A 22274-nucleotide genomic window follows, 5' to 3' on the forward strand; every position below is an offset into this window, starting at 1 on the left:
ATTTTGTTTCATTACCCGTTCAGCCGACGCCACCGTGTGGTCCGTGTGCTCTGTCACGCTTCCACGCACACGTAATATCTTCGATGAAAAGCAAACAGCCTGGGAGTGGAATTTGTAGCGCGCCATTACAGCGTTGTTACAAGTTGCCAACCGGTGCCTGCTATTCTAGTCGCCTGGTGAAGCGTCACTTCCGCAGTGTTGAGAAACGATGCTGGAGGCGTTGTCCAGCGGCACCAAAAGAACCCCCACGCCTCCCCTAAAAAAAACGGGGACGCGAAAAACGCGCGCCATTTGAGCCACAACAGGGGCCAAATTGCGGCTACCTGCATCCCTGCTGCGGCTTAAAGGATTGCGCTTACCGAAGTGCCGTCGGCTTAAACGCGCGGAACGGCGCGATATGTTCCCAGATTCACTTGACATAGACAACAAATTAAGAAAAAAAAACATGCCTCTTTGCCATACATTGCTCCTTTGCGCCGTAACATTACGCAAGTTTCGTTTTAGCATGAGGCGAGGAGGCGTTAGCGGGCCGTGCGCTGTTTTTGGGAGGGGGAGGGGGGGGGGGGGCTGATTGGTCACGGCCAGACATTGGGCAGCGGTGGTAATATTTCAATAGCTCGGGATTTATTCGGGATGAAAATCTCCTTTTGTTACAGAAGCCTCCGTTTGTTCCCGTAAAAAGTAAACTATAACTCGTCTCCAAATAAGCCCAATGCCATTGCAGTCGGACTAAGCCTCTAGCCTGAATACATTCCGCAAGCGACCAGGAACTACTTTTGCGCTATACGCGGCCCAGACTTATCCATGCCCTCACCCGCTGTCTGCTTAGATCGGCGCCAACAGCCACACCACACGGATCCCACGGGCCGAAATCGATACTTGTCACAGCCGCCACGCACCACGGCAACCCGCCGCCACATCCTGCCACGCCCGGCGGTGACTGCCCCGGCCCCAGATCTCTCCCAGCGACCACCGGCCGGCTGGCAACGGCCAGTCATTTTACGCGCACGGATCCAGGAATACTGACTTCAGGTGCGTGATGACATTTCGCCGCGGACAGCTGACGTGTTCGTGAGCATCCGAGCAGTCGGTAGCTGAACAGCAGGACGCACCGCTGCTCAGCTCCCGGTTCACCACCGTCATATGGTATCACCTCCGTGCAATGACGCAGCGTTTTATCCGTTTACGACATGTCCATACTTATTTGGGAACGATTCGCGTGCCATAATTTTTTAAAGGACAGGGAATGCGTCACTCAGAGAGCCCGGGCTGATTTCCTCCTGTCAGGAGTCATCTACGGCGCTACAAGAAAACAATGTGAGTTTTAAAGTCCCCTCCCCACCTTTGGCTGAACCTTTACATCGCACACACTGACGGCACATGACACGTGTACTGTAACCAATTGGTCAATGTTGCTCCGTTTTCACCAAAAACAAAATAACAGACCCTTCTCTGTTCCTTGTAGCAGGTCGCAACGACTTATCAAGAACCCCATTTCTAACGACGCGAAGCGTAGGTGCTGGTTGTGGACGTCTCCAACGTATCTATTGGAATAATCATTGCATAACTTCAGGCGCCGTCGTCTGTCATGGAAAAGACATCCCTCCTCCCTAGTCTCTACGCCCTGTTTAATATTCGCACGAGCGTCCCGGGCGGGGTTCCGAGGCGGGGTTTTGGGGAGGTTCCACACAGGTGCCGTATGGCATCGGCGCCGCGCTGGCTCAGCCGGGCTGGGTTCCGAGGCGGGGTTTTGGGGAGGTTCCACACAGGTGCTGTATGACAGCGGCGCCACGCTGGCTCAGTCTGAGCCTCATTCACAGTCAGCTGCCTCCGCAGGGCGCTTAGTACCGAGATCGACCACGAGAGGTCACCAGCAGCACGCGCCAGAGCCGGCAGACTCCGCAGCGCGGCCAGCCGGCGCAGTGACTGACGGCGATGGTGCTTTTGCTAATCTCTTCCAATTTAGGGTGACAACACTGCAAACATTTTTGAAAACCAATGAAACGAGACATGTAAAAGGATACCACACGGAACAAGCAGATTAACCACGAATGTATGAGTTCCTCGTCTTACCATTCGTTAACGACCTTCTTTTGTTGCGACACCGGGCGATAATGAATCATCCTCTCATACGACATGCCGGTTACGATAAACCATGCCACGCTGAGAGGGAGAGCATGTGTGCGTATTATAGACGGCGGAAATGACAAGAAGACGGGAACAAAAGCCGGGCCACACTCGACAGAACGTCGTGCAACTAGGGACACAGGCGAACGGGCGAGCGGGCACTGGAGAGACAAACAAGACAGGGCAGAGTGATAGAGAAGCGAGAATAGGAAGACAGAAGGGGCAGATCGTGGTAATGGGCATACAATACAGGGATTGGCGATGGAGAGACAGACTCTCAAAGGGAGGGTGGAGGCGCAGATGCCGATACAAGAGAAAATGCGCTCGCAAGATCAATAGTTTGAAGAAGATATTGCAGAACAAATATGCTGTCATTTACACACCTTTCGCATATATATATATATATATATATATATATATATGCATATATATATATATATATATATATATATATATATATAAATACAGACGGCCGACAGACCAGCAGACAGTCCGGGAATCCCATTCCGAGCGACAGGAGGCGGAGCGACCGTGATCTCACTGGGCATAGGACCAGGTTTCCTGGGGCCAGGAGTCCCGAGGGTCCCGGGGATCCGGCTGCACCGCTCGCACGCCGCTTACCGACCCACGCCGCTCCGCATCCTGCAGCATGCATCTAGCATCTGACCAGCGGCTCCTTAACTTTCGGAGATTCAAGTCCGCAGGTGATACCATAGCACGCGGGCGGCGACGTTGTGACCCATTATCACCTCACCACTCTATCGTCTGCAGGCGCAGCTCTGTCAGATCAGGTAGTGTGACACCAACCGTCAGAACACAAGGCAATGCGAATCACAGCATACTTTTCTTCCGTACCTTTCTCACGCCAAGTCTGGCAGCGGTCGAGATAATGAAACCGACCTCTTAAGTTACCGCCGTATGCCCTCCTCGTGTCACTAAGGCCAGAACAGCGCACACCTTTCAAATCCCTGCCCCTTTCCCTACCTGGCGCTGAGGTCGCTTTCCTCTCGATTGCCGTACCAACCCAAGAACAGTGCTAGTTTCACCCGCATCAACCACGACAAAACCACACAATAACAACAAAACATGTGGCACAGTGTGCTTAACAAGAAAACGGAACATCATCATCTTGAACTGTCTGCCACGGAGCGACAATCTTTTCGACACGTTTGCTCACATTCCACAATAGGTTTTGTGGACATAAGGCAGGCCAACGTGCAGCAGCTCTAAGCAGACAATGTCAACTCGGGCTCACGCTTCTGATTTCGACTCCAACCTGATCACCTAAAACCGCCGACCTAGGAGCATGGGCGCGCAGTGCTGGAGAGCCCGAGAGCTCCCAATGCACCACAGTCGAAGCTACGTGAGGTGAGGTGCACCATAATGGCAACGACCAGGAGTTAACCACTGAACCTGTAAGTGATCAGGAGAAATATGACTCAAACGATCGGGAGTCAACCACTGAACCTGTTGGTGATCAGAAGTGTGCCACAATGGCAACAGCCAGGAGTTACCACTTAGCCTGGCTGGTGACCAGAAGTGTGCCATCCTGGTGCCAATCAGGAGTTGCACTCGCATTCCAGAAATCGGACGCACCCCAGAGACCTGATGTTACTGTTACACCAGACCGGTGACCGGTACAGGTGGAGACACTCCGCACGAACAGCCGTGTCCATCAGCGCGTGACCAAAAATCGGAGTCGCGTGCCATCTAGCAGGGGTGACAAGCTTGTATAAAATGGTCCGAAACACACTACGGGTGACCGCAAACGCTTAGGGACCGCGGCAAAACACCCACGGGGTACTGGCACCTGCGGTCCCAAAACTCCAGAATAAGATCAGCTCGACGTCCTACTGCCCGAGCCCACCCCATGTCACCAAACGACACACAGCTACGCAACACGCCATGCGAACCACCCAGGCGTATGCACTAGTCTACGCAGGACAGCTGACAACACGACAAACACGCCACACGGCGCCCGCGAGCATCCGGACCGCCACACCGCCCGGAGTCGGAACCGCCGCTCGTGACTGCCCCCCCCCCCCCCCCAGCGCTCGGTCGGGGTCACGGCCGGCAGCCGCAGCCAGCTGGCGGGGGTGCGCCGGAGCCTGCTGACCCGGTGCCAGCGTGGGCGGAGACGGGGCCGGCAGCACAGGCTGCTGCCATTCATGTTGACATTCGTGATCATGCCACGCGGGAATGTCTTTGTCCTGGCCGACCTCCTGGGCTGATCTCGACCGATGGTACACCGATGGTATGGTACCCGACCGATGATATGCCCTGAGCGCGGTGTGGTCAGGCCCGCCAGTGTAACAATGTTACCATGGAAAAGTTTCACCATCCACACACATGCAGCACAACAGTCACATTACTTACTATCACCGGGGCCGGATTTTTCCTAAACATCTGCAGACAGAAGAAAGCCTGTGTCATATAGCGTATGCACGCACCAACAGTCCGATTCCTCAATTTGCGGCGTGTTTCACGCCTGGCGTGCACTCAAGCACCGTGTGTTCGCATATTTACTACACGCGAGGTACATGGAAGAAGCGGAAGGAGAACTCGTGTTGATGAGATCAACCAGCGCAATGGACTTTTGGGTCAGGAAAATCGACCATTTCGAACAGACAGGGGTCATCCTTGGAAGCTCACGTTCTATTATAACGAAAAATCTAAAGTCAATGGAACCCAATCGACCAATGGAAGACAATCGTGACGAAAATTTGTACAATTCAAACACCCGGCTCGGCATCAGCGACGTGACTGTGATTTTGACGAGAGTTTGACAACAGCGGAGATATCCTTCCTCCATTCTCCGCCAGAGCGGCTCGCCCAGCTCTCCCAGTGCCTGGCATTGAGTTCCCTCGGCTCCTTCATGCAGAAAACATTATTCCAATTTCACCCGGCTCCGAACTTGGAGAGTATCCCATGATTCAGCCCGCCATAATCAATTCATGACGTCAAGCACGGGAGCCTGCCAGCGGCACAACCCTTCGCAGCTGTTCGCCGCTCGCCGCACAACAGCTACCGACAGCATCCAGCTCAGTTTGCCCAGAGGCCGCACTCTGCTTGTGACACTTCACGCGTCAGTTGACAGCGGAACATTTCAGTCGCGTGCTCGATAATGCTGTTTCTCGCTGCCTTTCATTGTGTCCACGAGGAAAGCATCGTTTTACATCCTCAGCGTTTTCGTATTGAACGCTGACAACTGGCCGACATCGATACGTGACTTGCACTGGTGTCATTATCGGTAACTTAACGTACAAGCCGCATCAATACGTCCTTTACAAAGTGAGCGCCATATTTGGCAGCTATGACAAAACTGAAATGAATGCGTAGTACCAGTCATCATTGCACAGCGCGCATGCACCGGAAAGTGCATCTGGATCATACGCAGCATAAATACACAGATCGTGTTTTCGTGTAGCCGCAAGAACGTCTGCTCGAGTGGCGTTCAGACGTGAACTTCGCCAAGCGCAGCTTGTCCCGTGGATGCTGCTCATGCCGGCCAAGTCGCCAGACCCGTGGGATCAGTTCGCTCCAACCCACATCGGAAATTCAGCTTCGAATCCGAAGGCTAGTGGAACAAAACACGACATTGGGAACGCCAATGGAACAAGGTGTGCATGTGTGCTCACGTTCATAAACACATCGGCATATATGGACAAGATAATGCCATGTATGAAGCTAATTATTGCATTGACAACAAACCCGCACTGCATCACATGAACATAAATCCAGTACGAACGGAAGCCCTACAGGTCAACTGTATACCACAGAGCAACAATTTATACCCTTTCATTTCCGACACCAGTACGGCCTGGCGCTGCTAAAGCAGGGATTTAAAGGCCTCCAAGGGTTTTAAAAGCTTGAAATATGCCCCCAACTTCTGACCCTGATCCAGCCTGCGACCCAAATTATTACAGCGATTTTAAGCTTCAATGTCTTAACGCGGCTTCCCGGCGGTAAAATTCGCTTCCGTGTAGACGCAATGCCGCGCATTACGTGGAATGTCAACCCAATTGGTTTTTGAGCCAAATAGAGCTGAGGTTTTCGAGCTCGAGCCATTAGGTTTTTGTGCCAAATGGAGCCACTCGTTGAGAGCTGCTGCCGGCGCTATACTTTCTAAAACAGCGAGGTCGCAAAACAAGATCACATTTCAAGCATGAAAAGGCCGGCCAAAGTCACTGAAAGCACCACCTCAATAAAAAATCGACCGCCACCGTGAGCGTGCGGGCAGATAGCCAATCCCAGAGCAGACCCTCAAAAGGTCCCACCAATCCTCCGTAGTCCATCGAGGTGAAACTTTGATGCGTTGAGCCCTCACACACCAAGCACAGATCTTGTGAAAATATCACTTTGCACATCGATGACAAGGAATCTCGATGAAATAGCTACACCAAAACCGTCGTTCAATTGAAAATCTGAATTTTTGACAGCAACTACGGAAAAACCGGGAGGCAGCCTGAACCGAGCGTCGCCAATCTATGTAGATGGGTACGTATGCCGTCAAGCCCCGACGTAAAAGGCAAATATGTCTGTGTGCGATGGCGGGGACCGTGTGGTGGCGGGAAATGTATCTCGCACTCCGTAACATTCAATAAGCAGCAGCGCACGTGAGCCTGTTGCAAAGGGCGTTCCTCGTCAGTCATCACAAGGAGACGGCGGCACAGCAATGGTGGTGATATCGGGACTTTAAGTGATGCCTTTATAATTGTAGGATGGTTGCTTCCCTCGACCAAATTTAGCCGCTAAGTGGAAATTGCATCGTTCAAACCATATAATACGAACATAGCAGTCTCTGGCTAGAGTTTTACTACAAACCTTACGAGACCTAAACAAATCACAAATTTATTCTTACGAGGGCTGCGGAGTGAATCGTCTCGACATTACCGAATATTTGGAAACCCCTCCCGGGAAAGTGCCTTTGTGTGCTTCTATCCGCCGCGTACCTCTGTTTCATTAATTCGCACTGCTGTCGGTCAGCGCTCACCGTCACCATACAGCAGTATTTTCACGTCTCGCTCTCGACAGATCTCCGCCCTGTGATAGACGGCAAAACACACGATTTTGCGCACTCCGTGTTTGTTGCTATGCCGGTATCTTGGTGGAATCCTCTCCGAAGCTAAGCTCCCTTCATTCGCGCAGTCACAATGCAACCGAGCTCAATCGTTTCGAGTCCCGTGGGCACCATTCAACACGCAAGCCAGAGATGGTGTTACTTCCGATATCCAAGGACTGTATTTGTAACACTCCGCCGAAGCCAACGGAAACTAGTCGCTGGTTACAAAGCCAGTGTGCTAGTCCAAGTCATCGCTAGGCGACATGTTGCTAGATATGATATACATATTACCGTGCAACTCTGAACAGCAGGCTGATCAAACCTCCGTGCTGACGACCCGTACAGGCGTACGCATTCACATAAAACGAAATAAATCTGATAAATCGGCAGATACCAACGACAAGCATGCGGACCCACAAGACCGATGCATAAACAAGCTATCAAAATCAGCTGCGCTAGCCGAGAACGGAAATAATCAGGGACATCGCTGACAAAAGAAACGGCATCACACAACTTCCCGAACCATTCCCTATGCATGAACCTGCCACACTATCGACAAGCGAAATCAAATCGGATAAATGGCACCTTCTCCACAAAGCCACCAGCGTGCTGCCAGGAGAGGCTTGCTGTCGAAAGCCCGAAGCAGCGGCCCGGCCCCTGACAAGCCCGCATGCTCGGCGAGGGGCGCCCAGGCGGGGCGGGGCGGGGCAAGGGGCGCCCAGGCGGGGCAGGGCGGGGCTAGTCGCGCGCCGGTGCGCAGCGCGCCGCGCGCAGGCAGGGGTACAGTTGATAGGGGTCTATTACCTCGCAGGGCGTGGGCGCCGACCGGTACGATGGCACGATCTTGAACGTGACGGAGCCCCGAGAATCGCGCTGCAACAACGGAGACGGCAGTGAGGCGGCGGCCGGCGCGGCGCGGCGCGCGCACAGCACCAAACACACCGAGATCGTTACGGAAGTGAGGGCGACGGTGGTCGTGATGCTGAAATGGTACCGTTTACCTAAGTAACCGAGATGATAGCGGTTCTCGGAGCCGTACAGTCTACGGGGGCTGCTCTGTTGTTACTTAAAAACTCACTTTCTATTTCCCCAACGTAACAGAGTGCAACTGACATTGGAATCAGTAATTCCCTGGTAATGGCTGGATACAATTTTGATTCATATCTACACTGCTTCAAAACGCGGCCCGTCTATCTCCAGATGCAAGGCTGCTCCCCACGCCACGGAGAGTAGCTGCTCTCCACGCCTACGGGGAACACGCGGGTTCCTCGGAGTCGTGCGTCTATATCAGCATATTTGGCATGCTTGGGCTGAAACGAGATACCACGTCGCTGCAAGAGCTTGGGTGCGAATTCTAGAATGGGCCTCTTACGGCACGAAGAGGAGTAACCAAAACATCCCGCAATTAAACCTTGTGCCTCGTTGGCTGCAAGCATTCAAGAGACTAATGCGGATGCGCAAATTGGTGCGAGCGCACTTGTGACCCACTGTAACTATTTTCTGCTCGCCGTCAACGAGTTGTTCATCCCAATATTTACGTTTTCGATCATCTAGCGCCATTCAATGTCAGGGATGTCGGGCACGTTTTACAGGGTTCTGCGTTTTCAAGGCGTCAAGTTTCTATTAAGCTGCCCGACTGGCTCTAACACAATCGGAACAAACATCGGGGACTGCGGAGCGAGGCCTCTCCGACAGCTCGATGCTAAAGGAAATCGGTGCCTTCTTCTTTTCTGCTGACAATGGCGACCCCTGACAAACATGATGGCAACACATCACAGCCACCCACGCAATGCAACCAAAAAAGTCAACATTTCAGAGCATGCAGTGTGTTGCACGTCCACAAACCACAAAAGGTTCCGCCACCGATCGGCGAAGACAGGAAAGTCGGCAAAACCCGGCGGCGATAACCCAATGCCATCATGAAGAGCTGATGCCGAAGCGTTTAAGGCCGGCGCACATTATACAGATGCATGTTTAAGGGAAGATCCGCCATGAAATACAATGACTAACAAACACAACAACGAATCAAGCGATTAACATGCGCACCGCCGCAAAACACCACTTGATCCTCGGGCTGCGGGTAGTCAGGGTGCTTGTTCATTATTCTTTGGTCCTGTTTGTACACTGGACCGCACCGCACGCGTTTAATCTGTGCTGGTACACACAGTGCGTCGGTACTTAGGTCACGCACAACAGCTGAATGGTAAACAGGGTTTTTGATTTGCGCTAAAGAGCACCGCGCTCCAAAAGAAGCAGGACATCGGGCGGACCAGACACCGCCTCATGCACTGATGGCCGCTGATGCAGTGAAGATGTCATAATGGCGATACGGTGCACCACGTCTCATTTCGCATGTCTCAGCAATTTGACAAACACAACAAGCGCAACGTGTTCGGCAGCAGTTTCGTGAGGGAATGGCGCCAGTGCTGTAAAAGGTGGGTGGACAAACGCATGACAACGCAGGACTTTTCCAGCACAATCAACAGACATTCTAAGCGAAGCGACCTTGGCGCTTCAGCGCAATATGCTTTTGGCAAGTTCATCACTCTGAGATACGACTTGAGTGGCCATCTTCGCTTTCAGTGGGCTGCCAGTCCATGCCCAAGATTGCTCGGCAGTGCGCAGAATATAAGCACTTTGCGAGCAAACGCGCTCGGGCAATACCCTTCCCTGTTGCATAAACGTACGGCCGCACGAATGTATTGCGTCACAAATGCCGACAATAGGGGACGATTGGTGGTCTTCTTGGTCCGTGCGTCCCATCAGCGCCGACCGACGTCTGCGCCACCTGGAGGCATCGGCATCAGCTTCCACCGAATCGCTCACATCTGCAGACACACGGCGCTCCCATCCCCACGACACAGCGCAGCAAGCGAGCCGCGGACAGAGCCAGGACCCCGCATCACCAACCTTTCTCCGAACACCACCACAGCGGGACAACGCGACCGCAGCGGAGCAGCAGCGGGACAGCGCGAGGCCCGTGACCGCCGGCACCTGAACCAAGCCAACAGGCAGCGCCGCGGCAGCCGCCAGCAGCCGTGCGGCGGGGGCCGCCCGCCGGCCGGCCAGCCGCGTCTCTTACCAGGATCTTCTGGAGCGCGTCGACGTTCTGGTTGGCCACGGGCACACCGTTGATCTCACGGATCTCGTCTCCGACGTGCAGCGTGGCCTGGCGGTGGATCATGCCGCCGTGCATGATCCGCGCCACCAGACAGCGGCCGTCGTCGCTCATCTTCAGCGTGATCCCCTGGCGGCAACGGAGCGCCTGCAGACGGCCGACCGGCCCCGCCCGCCCGCCGGCCGGCCGCTCCAGGCGGCGGCGGCGGCAGCGCGCCCGCGCCGGCCGCGGTCGCCACCGCCCACACGCTGGCACCAGCCGGGTCTCTCGACAGAAAACACACAAAGACCACCCAGGGCCGTGACGGATATACGCTGGGGCCCTGAGGCCCAAAGGCCTCAGAAACCCATTGGACCAACGGAGCTTGGCAGGACACGCACTGCGACGAACCGGGCCTCTCGCCATGACGCACAGAAATGCCTCGATAAGGGACGCACTGGGTAGAAGCAGGGTACCCGCTGGAATACAGGCTGGGCACAGTCCGGTACCTCAGGTTGACATACCAGAACCTCAAGGGATACACACAGAAAGCCGGACAGAATACAACTCAGGAGCTCAAGACGATGCACATCGGGATCTCGGAAGAGATTCACACAAAACCTCGCCAGGACACCAGCCGGGACCGCGACACAACACGGGCAAAGACCGTGAGACAGACACCGATGCCTCCACAGAGTACACATCTGAATGTAGGCGAGACACACGCCGTAGCCTGCACACGATGCACGTCAGACCCTGCATGGGGCGCACAGCGTAACGTTTCACCACGCTCAAGTGCACGGCCCCGGCGTACACATAACGACAAGGGACCGGGCCGGGCGATGCCGAGGCAGATTCCCCAGTGATTCTCAGATGCCGCGGTAACTGAGCTGTCATCCAGGCATCTTGCCCAGGCCAGCGCAGCACTCGCCGGCGTAGCTACACCTAGCGATTTCGAAAGCTGAGGTACTGTACGTTTTTGCCTCGGGTGACCATGGTTTTTCGATAGTTGTACCCTGAAGCAATGTGTTTAAACGTACACGCAGACACGTACACTGGCGGCAGAGACTAGGAATTGAATGGAGGCATGCTTTTCATAGCTTCTTAACGCACTTCTGTATTCCAGACGAGTTTTAATGACCTTTCCAAGGGATATTACCACTTTTGGGACACATAAAAAACTCTCTGTCGTGAACTGAACGGATCCCATAGTGTTCAAAACCCTCGAAAGGCCACCAAAACAATGTCCATACGAAAAACAATTATGCATACCATGGTATCGGGCACCAATGATACATACACTGATATCGAACACCATTTATCTTACAGATATTATTTTTTGTCACGACCGATCTTAAAGACATCAAATGTCATCATTTCGGCGGCAGAATCATTTTAACGCGTTTCGTGAACAGACTTTAATGAGCTCGCAGCGCAATGATGACAGCAACAGCACGACTTGAAAGAAGCTTGTGTTCGGGTCGGTTCGGACACTGGCATACAATGGCGACCATGATGCCTTCTGGTGAGCTGTCTCACAGCTTCCGGCTCCGCGAAACGCCAAGGGCCTAAGCCTCCACCGGGTTTCCCGTGTCGAGACGCGTCCCAGACAGCGCTTCGCTGCCTACACAAAAAAGACGCCAGGCCGTCGATCTCAGCCGCCGCGCAACATCCGCGAGACGGCAGTGTCTGCAATGTCCGACACAGCACGCGGCCAGCAGCTAATAACTTGGTGAACACGGGACACATCCCGCCATAACTGGTCCTCCGATGTCCGACACAGCACGCAGCGGCGCGCTGAGAACTTTGTGAACACGGGGCGTGCCCCGCCACAACTGGTTACCACAAACAGAACTGCAACGGCTGGCGCTGGACACAACGCCACACCACTGGCAAGCATCTCAGCGCGCGTACGGAGCGCTGGCCCCGGCGACTGGCGCGTGCGGCCCCCACGGTACGCCAGGGCACGCGGCCGGCGTACGGTCCGCGTGCCGCTCGGCCGGGCAGCACCGATTCATATCCGGCTGCCCCGATACTGCTCCCTTTTGACTATCCACTATCAATCAGGTCACATGCCCTGTTTGGGGGGATGAGTATTGATTACTGAGTCTTGTCTTGTCTTGTCTTGTGCTCTACGAGATCTTTAAGGCGCACCCCGGATATATATATATATATATATATATATATATATATATATATATATGTATCCAAAAAGCATGCATGCTCCCCGGCGTCACGAAGGAAGTGCATGTTTTGCCGTTTAACAGGAGACGCATTCCATATATGTAACAGAAACCGGTTATGCAAAAGCCAACCTGGTAAAATCACCCCACAAAGTTCGAGAACGATGAATGCAACATAGAAGAAACGATGAATACAACGCCCTAACCGGAAAGGAATTGTCAGTTGACGCAGTGTACGCTTAGAAGAAAAAAAACAGTTACGCGCTGTGCATTATTGATATGCGAATTTTACGTGGCAGGAGGCGGCGCCGTACGACGCCAACGGGATGGCGTCTATCCGCAGTGAAGTAAGCGGGAGCCGATTGTGTACACCTATAGTTGATCTCTGCTACCATGATCAGCAGTGAAATAAGCGGGAACCGAGATTGTGTGCACCTATAGTTGATCGCTGCTACCATGATCACGCAGTGAAGTAAGTGGGAACCGAGATTGTGTGCACCTATAGTTAATCGCTACTACCATGATCCGCAGTGAAGTAAGCGGGAACCGAGATTGTGTACACCTATAGTCGATCTCTGCTACCATGATCCGCAGTGAAATAAGCGGGTACCGAGATTGTGTACACCTATAGTTGATCGCTGCTACCATGATCAGCACTGAAGTAAGCGGAAACCGAGATTGTGTACACCTATAGTTGATTGCTGCTACCATGATCCGCGGCTAAGTAAGAGGGAACCGAGATTATGTACACCTATAGTTGATCGCTGCTACCATGATCCGCAGTTAAGTAAGAGGGAACCGAGATAATGTACACCTAAAGTTGATCGCTGTTACTATGACCACGCATACTATTGCACGCTTAACACCTGTGCCATAATACATATAATTTTTAACACGTGATACCGATAGGACACTACTCTGTTTTCTTGACGTTTGCACTATACCAGCACAGCTGAATTCCTTGGGAGCATGGAACAAGCACCCAGACGTACTTAATTCAAAATCGAGCTAGTGGGCCTCGCACGCTCTTAACCAAGCGACAATCTGTGGTACATAAAAGGAGACCACTCGGGAAACTTCAGAATCCGATGTTTGTTGTATACACGGAGCGTGAAGGATCACGTTTCTTCCACCATTCAAGGGATTCTCAGTCAAAAGGTTTTCAAGACACGGGATAGCATGCCAATGAGGCCGATAAAAGACTATAACAAACATTGGTGACAGCCATGCAAAACGTTCCAACATTGTGCGACTGGGCGCTGATGAGCCCTCGCTGGAACACAAAGCTTCACTTACACGCAAGACAAAGGAGTAGCAGGCAACGTCTTGCCATTAGCCCTCCAAATGATGCAACAACAACGCAACCCCCGGAGGGCAATTTCTTAATTAAGAAACTCCCAGGCAACGAATTTGTTACAGCGACTTTCCAGATTAATCCAACGTTTCTAGTGGCCAGACAGCCTCCTGAGAAGAGTTGGACGCTAGAATACCCGGGCCAACGTAGCCAGTGATCCGTGTGAACGCAATACAACGCAGGCGTGGTGCCGCTTCCTTACATAACACACACAAGTCGCGCAATGCTAGAACTTCCTATTCTGCCCTTATCACAGAGGAATGAGTGGAAGCTTCACAAAAAAACCCTTCCACAGTTCCATGCCAGAGCCTTCGTCACACGCTATCAATGGTTGCTCAATGAACGTGCCACGGAGCGGAAACCACGGCCCACCGGAAGTGCTACGGGTACCAATAGCATCGTCCCACAACGCATTACAGAGCAGGTGAGCGCCACACAGAACCATCATGGTATCACCATCAATTAACAAAACTATTGTATCATGGACTCACAACCACTGACGAACCAGGGATTCGCACACATGACCTAGAACAAGTCGGCCGGCACATTTTACGCAAAAACACAGCGCAACCTGACAAAACCAAATTTCATCAAAAACATGTATTATACATTTCGCGCCGGAGATTAATTTCCTGTTAAACGCTCGCCACCCTACAATGTGTGTTCCACGGCAAATGTACCGCCGTGATGCAGTAGGAGTTTTCATACCTGTCGGCTTTGGCTTCTGACCAACATTCATCGCTCGCACACACAGCCCCATTAAATTTCCAACCACTTATAACCCCACCAAATCAAAACATCAGCTCTGAACTACCAATTCTTAAGGTCTTATATAATTCACCCGAACAACATCCACAAAGTAATGGTCCTCATCACGACGTACAGCAATTATAAACCATAGGAGACTGACCCATACACAAGATCAAATGCAATGCAGGGAAAAACACTTACAAGGAAATAAAATATAAAAAAAATTCACACCAATGAGAAGCCCTATAAAAAACGTTAACGACGCACAATAATCACTATATCATTTTCCACTGACGCCTATTGCAATGAATCGCAACAATACATCTATGATTGAGAATCCAATGACATCTAATTTATACCACTATCTATCACACCATAAACGTAGCCATTATCGCATGTCAGTCCGCCTGCCAAATCGGGAAAAAACCAACACAACAAAATTACAACGATAAATGTATACATGAGATTGGAGTGAGTGTTCACAGGTTTGGAAATGCCAGAAATAGGTTTGTACGGATGCATGTCAACATTTCAGTATGCTGTCTGCAAGAAGTCATGACGAATCAATTTCATTCCCTTGCAATCACATCTCAACGGTCATCCCTGAACACGACACTGGGTTCTGGAGCCATCTGGGAAGAGGTTCGCTTAGCTGGCTGGGATTTCTGGTTTGCCCGTTGACAAAATAAAAAGGTGCTGTCCAGTTGACGTTACCACGATCTGTGTCAAAGTGACATCCAAAATGCCATAAAAACGGTACATTTATTCAGGACTTGTGTGTCGGCCTCTGGTTCGCCGCCAACCCGCGTCCTTAGTCTCAAAATTCTGCGCTAGGGTGCGCTATCAACTGTCAAGTACTTGGCCCCGCACAAACCACAACAGATGAACCCCACATCCTGTGATCCAAGTGAAAGTCTTAGTGAAAAGTGTGAAGGAATAGCAGAAGTGTAAAACAATAGCTTATGCTATGGCATGTTGGCATGTTGGCACTATGGCACTATGGCGATAAAGGCATGTTGCCGAAATATCAACCCAACTTTATCTCCATTCTCCTGTTTTTTCCGAGGAATCAAGCTAGTGCTACTGTCTTATCGAAATGACATAGATGTCGCCGTAACATACTTCACAGACCTGCGTGAGCACAGACATGCATGGTTGTTAAAGTTGCAGTATTCATTACCTAAAAATGACTAGCCAAAGACACCGCCATAAATGTTCCCAGAGCGTCGGGGCTGCGACTCCTGGACACCTGCTCCACTCCACATTTTCGTGGACGTATTCGGAGCTTTCGAAGACACCGTTAATTGATTTTTTTTTTAAAGTTAAAATCCGCGGGTGCTGAAACCTTGCACTTCATCAATAACGTTACATAAAATAGATAACAGAATTCTACACAAAGCGCTCAGGGACAGATCTAAAATCAATTCTTTCTGTCTTTAATTATTAACTCTTAAGTCTTGCCGATACTTACAAATTTCTGAAATTCAAGCTATAATAGAGGAGTGGTAAACACTAGCATTTCATCAACAACGTAGTATAAAGGTAGATAACCAAGTGTTGCTGTGACTGACCCGTATCAACAGCGCAATATCTTTACATAAAAAATACACCTGAATTCAAATTCAAAATGCCAAACACACCACGTCTATCACCTGTACAAAAACACTAATGTTTTCAGCCAGTGCTGTGAAACTTGAGCCTACGTTTTTCAATGACGTAACGTACATTCATATAATCTGTTATCGAACCACCTAATTTTCGCAAAGTCAAGGCATACAGCCACAAACCTACTATTCACAAGTATTTCCGCTTCAGTTTGTCAAAATAGACCGTCAATAATGCACACACAACTAGCGTCATGAGCAAGTTCAGCTCGACACAGCAGCTTCGCTGCATCGCAAGAAACAATTTTCCTGGCACTGAGGCATTTGCAAAGGTACACAAACGTTGTAAACGTTGTCAATTTACCGCAACAGATCCATTTCGTTAGTTTCTTTCTCATACACTGAAAACAGATATGTAATACGGGGTACCGATGTATCCCTTCCCCCACACCACTCCTCGGGGGCGTCGCCAGCACTTGAGACACGCTGCGAGACACGCCAGCAAAAAACACGTGACACCAGAGAGTGATGGCCAAGGATCGCGGACGGGGGGGGGGGGGGGGGCGGGAGGCGCACATCCGGGGGCAGCCGGGCGCTACTGCTCAGTTGAGAGGCAAACCAATAAAAAAAACTGCGATCACCACTGGCGCAGGAACCGCGGGATAACATGCAGTTCCACACTGGGTAATAGCTCTCGCCCCCTAACCATGGCAACACTCCTGGGGTCCCCCCACATCCTGCCGTGGCGACTCAGGCGATATCTCCTGCTGCCAAGCACTTCGTCCTTAGAAGATGGACGAAAGCCAAGAAAGGCGAGCGATTACTTCCACACTGAGCCAGAGGGACCTTCAAACGCTCCATCTCACTTAGCACAGGACCATAAGACCTAATTATTTGAAATCGGGATGCAAATTTAAATGTCGATTCCGCCTCCCGCTCTCTCCACAGGCAAACACGAAATTCCCGAAGGCGTTTGCATGGCGAAGAGGCAAACCCGAAACTAACACCGTAGTGTGGGTCACAGGGCGGGCACAATTTTGGGAGACCGCTGCAAAAACACATGCCCGGAAAGCAGGGCATTCGCTAGTTATCACTGTGCTCGCTACTACCGAGCGTTATGCAGCGCTCAAAAGGATCTCTCTCCGTTAAAACTTGTCTGGATATTTCTTAGTGAATGTTTTTCAGTGGACACCAAGCGACCATAGCGACATTGTGGTTCGATGTGCGTACACATTGCTTGCTCAAAAGGAAGACGATGGTATGTTCAAATATCAATCTGAAACCCTGCAAAAAGGCACCACATCAAACATGACACCAAATCTAACAAAAACAAAAAGGGTGAGTCAAGTTGTCGGTTGTTCATGATGCGCTATCTCCGCGCCAGAAGTTTGACTGAACTCGTAGACTGCTCCGCCTTACTCCCTGCCCAGCGGCACAATCTAACCGTCAGCTCTGTTTACAGCTCCACGAACTCGCCGAAACTGACTGGCAATGGAACATTGCGATTCCGTAAGGGATCCCATCCGGCCTACTTGCTGATCTCTCAGTCCCGCCCCGCTTCAGTGTACAGCCCCGCACGCATGTCGTAGTCGAGGGTAGACGGCACGACAGACGCCGTGGAGCAACGGCGCATCGCACGTGACGCGAACTAATCCGCGAAGGAGCCAAGCACTGTTTCTCCGCGCAGTGCCGACCAGCTGCGTAGACCGACTCCGTCCGGCCCGCTCGGCTTCCAAGTGCTGCCTGACGCCAGCGCGTCGCACCGACGCGCATCGGGACGAGCTGAGCACGCCACGCGGCCCCAAATCACAGAAGCCGTTTGCAGCCTACACTACACTCCGATCACCGTCCCCGCCGCGCAGCCACGAGGGATGGCCGCCTTATTAAATGCCAAGGCGGTTAAAAATGGAAGCGAACCGCCATTCATCGGCCTTTATGGCGCGCCTCGACTAACGTCGCAGCGGGCCGAGCGCCGGCGTGGCACTTAAACGTCGCAACTGAAACAAAACACAACGGGACGATAAACCAGCCGCTCGGAGACGACGTCCAAAACAACCGACACCCGACAAAACGCAAGGAAGAACATGCACAACGACCCGGCCCCCCCCCCCCCCCGTCCGCCGCGGCCGGCGACGGGCGCAGCCAGGAGCCGGCGCGTTCCAGTACCTACCATGGGCTCGTCGGTGTTCTTCTGGAACTGAACCAGGCGCACGCGCGTGACCGTGTCCGGATCGACGTGGCCGTTGGCCGGCGGCAAGCCCTCGCCACCGTTGAGGTACGGCAGCACGGGCGGCGGCGTCACGCGCACCGCCTCCTCACTATACACCTCCTGCGCCACCACGTCGTGCGCCTGCAGCAGCGCCTGCCGGCGGAAGCGGGCGTCAGCGGAACCGAGCGCGGTGCGCGCGGCGTCGGGCGACGGCGGCGCCTCTGGCGCAGGTCACAGGCGCTGGCCGGGTCGGAGAAAAGGTCACAGTCGGGCAGAGGACATCGGCACGGGGTCACGACCGCAGTCAGCGAGGTCATGGCCGAGTCAGAGAACGGGACCAGACTAGGGGCTCACACATGAATCAGGACACAGAAATCAGGAACTGGTGGCCGTGTCAGACAGGACAGAAACCGAGGCTCATAGCTGGGTAGGAGGAGGCAGCCCACAGGCTCACCACTGCTTTAGAATACAGAGATCCGAGGCTCACGGGCCGAGGGCAGAGATCACGAGCTTATATCTAATTCAGGGTTCAAAGGATCGGACCCTGCAGTAATTTTTGCCCAGTTCCCTCGGGAGTAGTAACCACACGGGATGGCGGGCCGGCTTTCCAGTTTTCAGCAGAGCAGACCGTGTTGAATGCATTAAGCCGCAGGAGGTCAAGGTCTGGACGAAGACCCCGCATGAAACGGATACAAATCCACGAATATGTGACCGGAAGACGACCCCAGGGACCGCTCCAGCACCGCATGGCGCCGGGTGTAACGTGTCGAGAGAGGGCGGTGCTCCAGCTCTGAGCTGAGCGAGCGCACGGTACTCAGCGTGCCGTGTCGGAGGCCCATATTCGTCCGACGGCGCCGCCAGAGGCGAACGGCCAACAGTCACCAACACAAGGCCACCGGGTCACGCTGCAAACTGCAAAGGCGTGCTCTCACGGGAACGGACAGAGAATGGCTGACGACATTTGCTTCTTGTCCGGTCGCTAACACGATCTACACACGCTGGTTGACACCTGCGTCTTGTCCGGTCGCAAATGCGATCTACTAACGTTGAGCTCATCGATCTCAACCGCGAACACCTCCACCGACGTACAGCGGGTCAGGCCGGTCGCTCTCCACCCGACAGTTCTGACGTCACAGCGGTCAGGCGGCCCGGGCGTGCCCACATGTCGCCGCCGGCCGCGGTCCCGCTCCGGCCGGGCGTCGCTGTTTACGAGCGGCCGGCGGCGCGGCGGTACAGCGCCACTCGAAATAGCCGAGCCGTGGCCGGGCCGGGCCGGGCCGGGCCGGGCCACGACGGCCGCACGCCGCCGCGCGACGAGATGGCACGTGACGGCCGCGGCGAGCCGCGTCAGAGGGGGGAGGGAGGGGGGGGGGGGGCGAGCGGGCGGGGCTGCATCGAGCTGGGACGAACGGGACGCAGCCGACGCTGAGTCGGGCGGGACCGAGTCACGGTATGCAGATTCACGAAACCACCGAGTCAAGTCCAGTCGAGCACCACAGAGTAGAGCCATACCGCCACAGGCCGTGACTGCTCAGTCGGAACGGCCGCCGTCGACACCCGCTCGCCGGCGCGCAGTCGTTCAGAAAAATAAAAAACCCGGCGGCCGACAGCGCGTCTGGCGAGCTGCCACCGCTCGGTAACACAGCCTGAACACAAACCAGCGCCGGACAACGCGGCGCGGCTTGTTGACGACAAAGAGGCCTCCGATCGATGCCTTTGGTGCCGACCGCTGACCCGAGGCCTGGCCCGTCACCGACCACAATGGCAACGATACGGGTCGTTGGACACGCTTACATTCATGGGCATTTGCCAGCAGAAAATGGCGGTTCATCCACATACACAATCGCCGAGCAATCGTCGTTTGCCCAAGGTAACGCCAAAATCAACATTCTTGATTTCGAATTAAGTCCGGATCAAATTAAATCAATATTCTTGATTTCAAATTAAATCCCGATCAACTTAAACCGATGTTCTCGATTTGGTGAGCGTGCATCACCCACATAATTACATTTTTGGTGCATCGCTGATGTGGCATGGAAAGCTCGTGAGGCATGCTGTAAAGCGTGGCACGACTGTTATAGCGAAGCACACAATGACTCCACAGAGGTTACGGCAGGTGGTACGACTCGATGTGATGGTTAAACACGTTGACACTGGTGGGTTGCTGCTCATGACAAAAATATCTATATATAGCACCGCACAGAACCATGGTAAATTACCGCAGCAGCCATAGAATATGCTGCTGTAGAAAGTACTTTTTCAAACAAACGTAGTCTGAGGCCATGCTGCGTGCGTCTATTGGGATAATAAGCCGATTTTTCTTTCTGTCAATTCCTCCGTAAGCGCCATAATAGCGACATCTCCAGAACATCTAAACAGCGATCTGGCTAGGAGTCAATTCAAGTATGCATCTTTAATTTATTTCATCAACATTGCAGTCGATGGGGGGGGGGGGGCCTGATAGCACGGTATACTTATTTACTCCCTAGCTCATGTCGAGGCTGAAAGAAGCGGAAGTGAGGAATGAAGACCTCTCACAAATCTCTGGATTTCATTGGCATGCTATTTCGTTTTCATTTCCAAACATGCTGAATGAACGGAATTTGCAGCCGAATAGTGTTTGCTCTTATTTGCGACAAACAATCAAATGTTTAAATTCCATTTTCAAACGCTGTGCATGTCAAACTCCGTACTGGTGGCAGTGAGTCAGAAGCTTGCTGTCGGGCTGGTCTGTCCTGCATGCACCACGCTCTCAATGTCGTGAGCTCCGAGCAATGGTGCGGAAAGACAAAACGGCTGGTGAGGGTCACGGTGAAGAGTCGCGCCGAAAAGACACGTCCAAACTGCATGCCGGTTTGTTCCTACGTAGGTGTCTGTGCAGAATGATATCTAAGTGCTGACAATCAAAGCGGACAGCCCTAACCAGCGGCAAATTCAAGAACACCGCCCGTAACCGAGCATTGAATGTCGTGCGAGCGGCACAGATAACACGTAAAACGAAACAAAACGCTTCCGAGAACGACACGACATTACCCAGGACAAAATAGGATCAGCATCTGCAAAAATGAGTCAATCAAGGCAGGCTACCCTGAGAAAAACCGCCAAGAAAGCAGTGAGAGGCTTCCAATGAGTTCTTACAAGACGGGCTGGCATCAGCGAAGCTCACGGTGACAAATCACTAAAAGAAGCAGACATCAAGAATAAGGCGATGCACAAGGACCTAACGGTAACCAAGCTATACGAGACAACCACAAAAAACTAAACTCTCGTGGTCAGATTCAAGTCGGTATCGATTCGGATGTCGTCATGGATGACGAAGCATGCTTCACGTATGCCAGCAACCACGTTCCCAAACGCGTTGGCACTTATGTTGCGCAGGACCACGATGCTCCCGGCCATCCTTGTGTCCGATGGCAAAACGCACGGCGAATACATCTGTGTGCGAAGGAAAGGGGCAGATCTGGTCCTGAGATATCCCTGGCCTCGAAAAAGGGAGATCCGGTCAAGGAATATCTGCTGCCGTTGTTGGCTGCTAGGTGCCTTCAAAAAGGCTGTATGTTGGTCAGACCTCGCCAATTCACACCACGCACACGCCACCGTCCTTTCACCTGGAAGGTCTGGGTAGTCCGCTTTCCTGAACCACATCCAATCGAGGATATACGAATGCTTGCTTGCATTTTGCATTTTGCAATTCAGCAGTTTGTCCCCGCAATATGCCGGAGCACAACTTCTGATGACTAGCTGCCCTCAGCAATCGGCCGAGCCGTCTGCTCCCCCCCCCCCCCCATACCCGGAAGGGCACGACAGCTTTGCGAGCCTCTCCCGCGCGCTGGGCTGACCCGGCTGGCCCACGATCTGGACTGGGGTCGAGTAGCTGCCTTTTTTGCT

General features: G+C 52.8%; 1 protein-coding gene across 5 annotated transcripts in view; it reads right to left on the minus strand.

Moving 5' to 3' along the window:
- Nucleotides 1-22274, minus strand: part of CASK (peripheral plasma membrane protein CASK) — a 123750-nt gene that overhangs the window by 15253 nt on the left and 86223 nt on the right. For 2 of the 5 annotated variants that reach the window (XM_037219274.1, XM_037219277.1), the window contains 4 exons: nucleotides 18348-18539; nucleotides 10272-10436; nucleotides 7994-8062; nucleotides 4504-4533 (listed from right to left, as the gene is read on the minus strand). In XM_037219274.1, the coding sequence (XP_037075169.1) occupies nucleotides 4504-4533; nucleotides 7994-8062; nucleotides 10272-10436; nucleotides 18348-18539 (456 nt within the window). The remainder of the gene's footprint in view (nucleotides 1-4503; nucleotides 4534-7993; nucleotides 8063-10271; nucleotides 10437-18347; nucleotides 18540-22274) is intronic. The other 3 variants (XM_037219278.1, XM_037219275.1, XM_037219279.1) reach the window with 3 other exon arrangements.

The sequence above is a fragment of the Pollicipes pollicipes genome, unplaced genomic scaffold (genome assembly GCF_011947565.3).
Source record: "Pollicipes pollicipes isolate AB1234 unplaced genomic scaffold, Ppol_2.1 Scaffold_4295;HRSCAF=5057_pilon_pilon_pilon, whole genome shotgun sequence".
In the NCBI taxonomy this organism is placed as follows: Eukaryota; Metazoa; Arthropoda; class Thecostraca; order Pollicipedomorpha; family Pollicipedidae; genus Pollicipes; species Pollicipes pollicipes.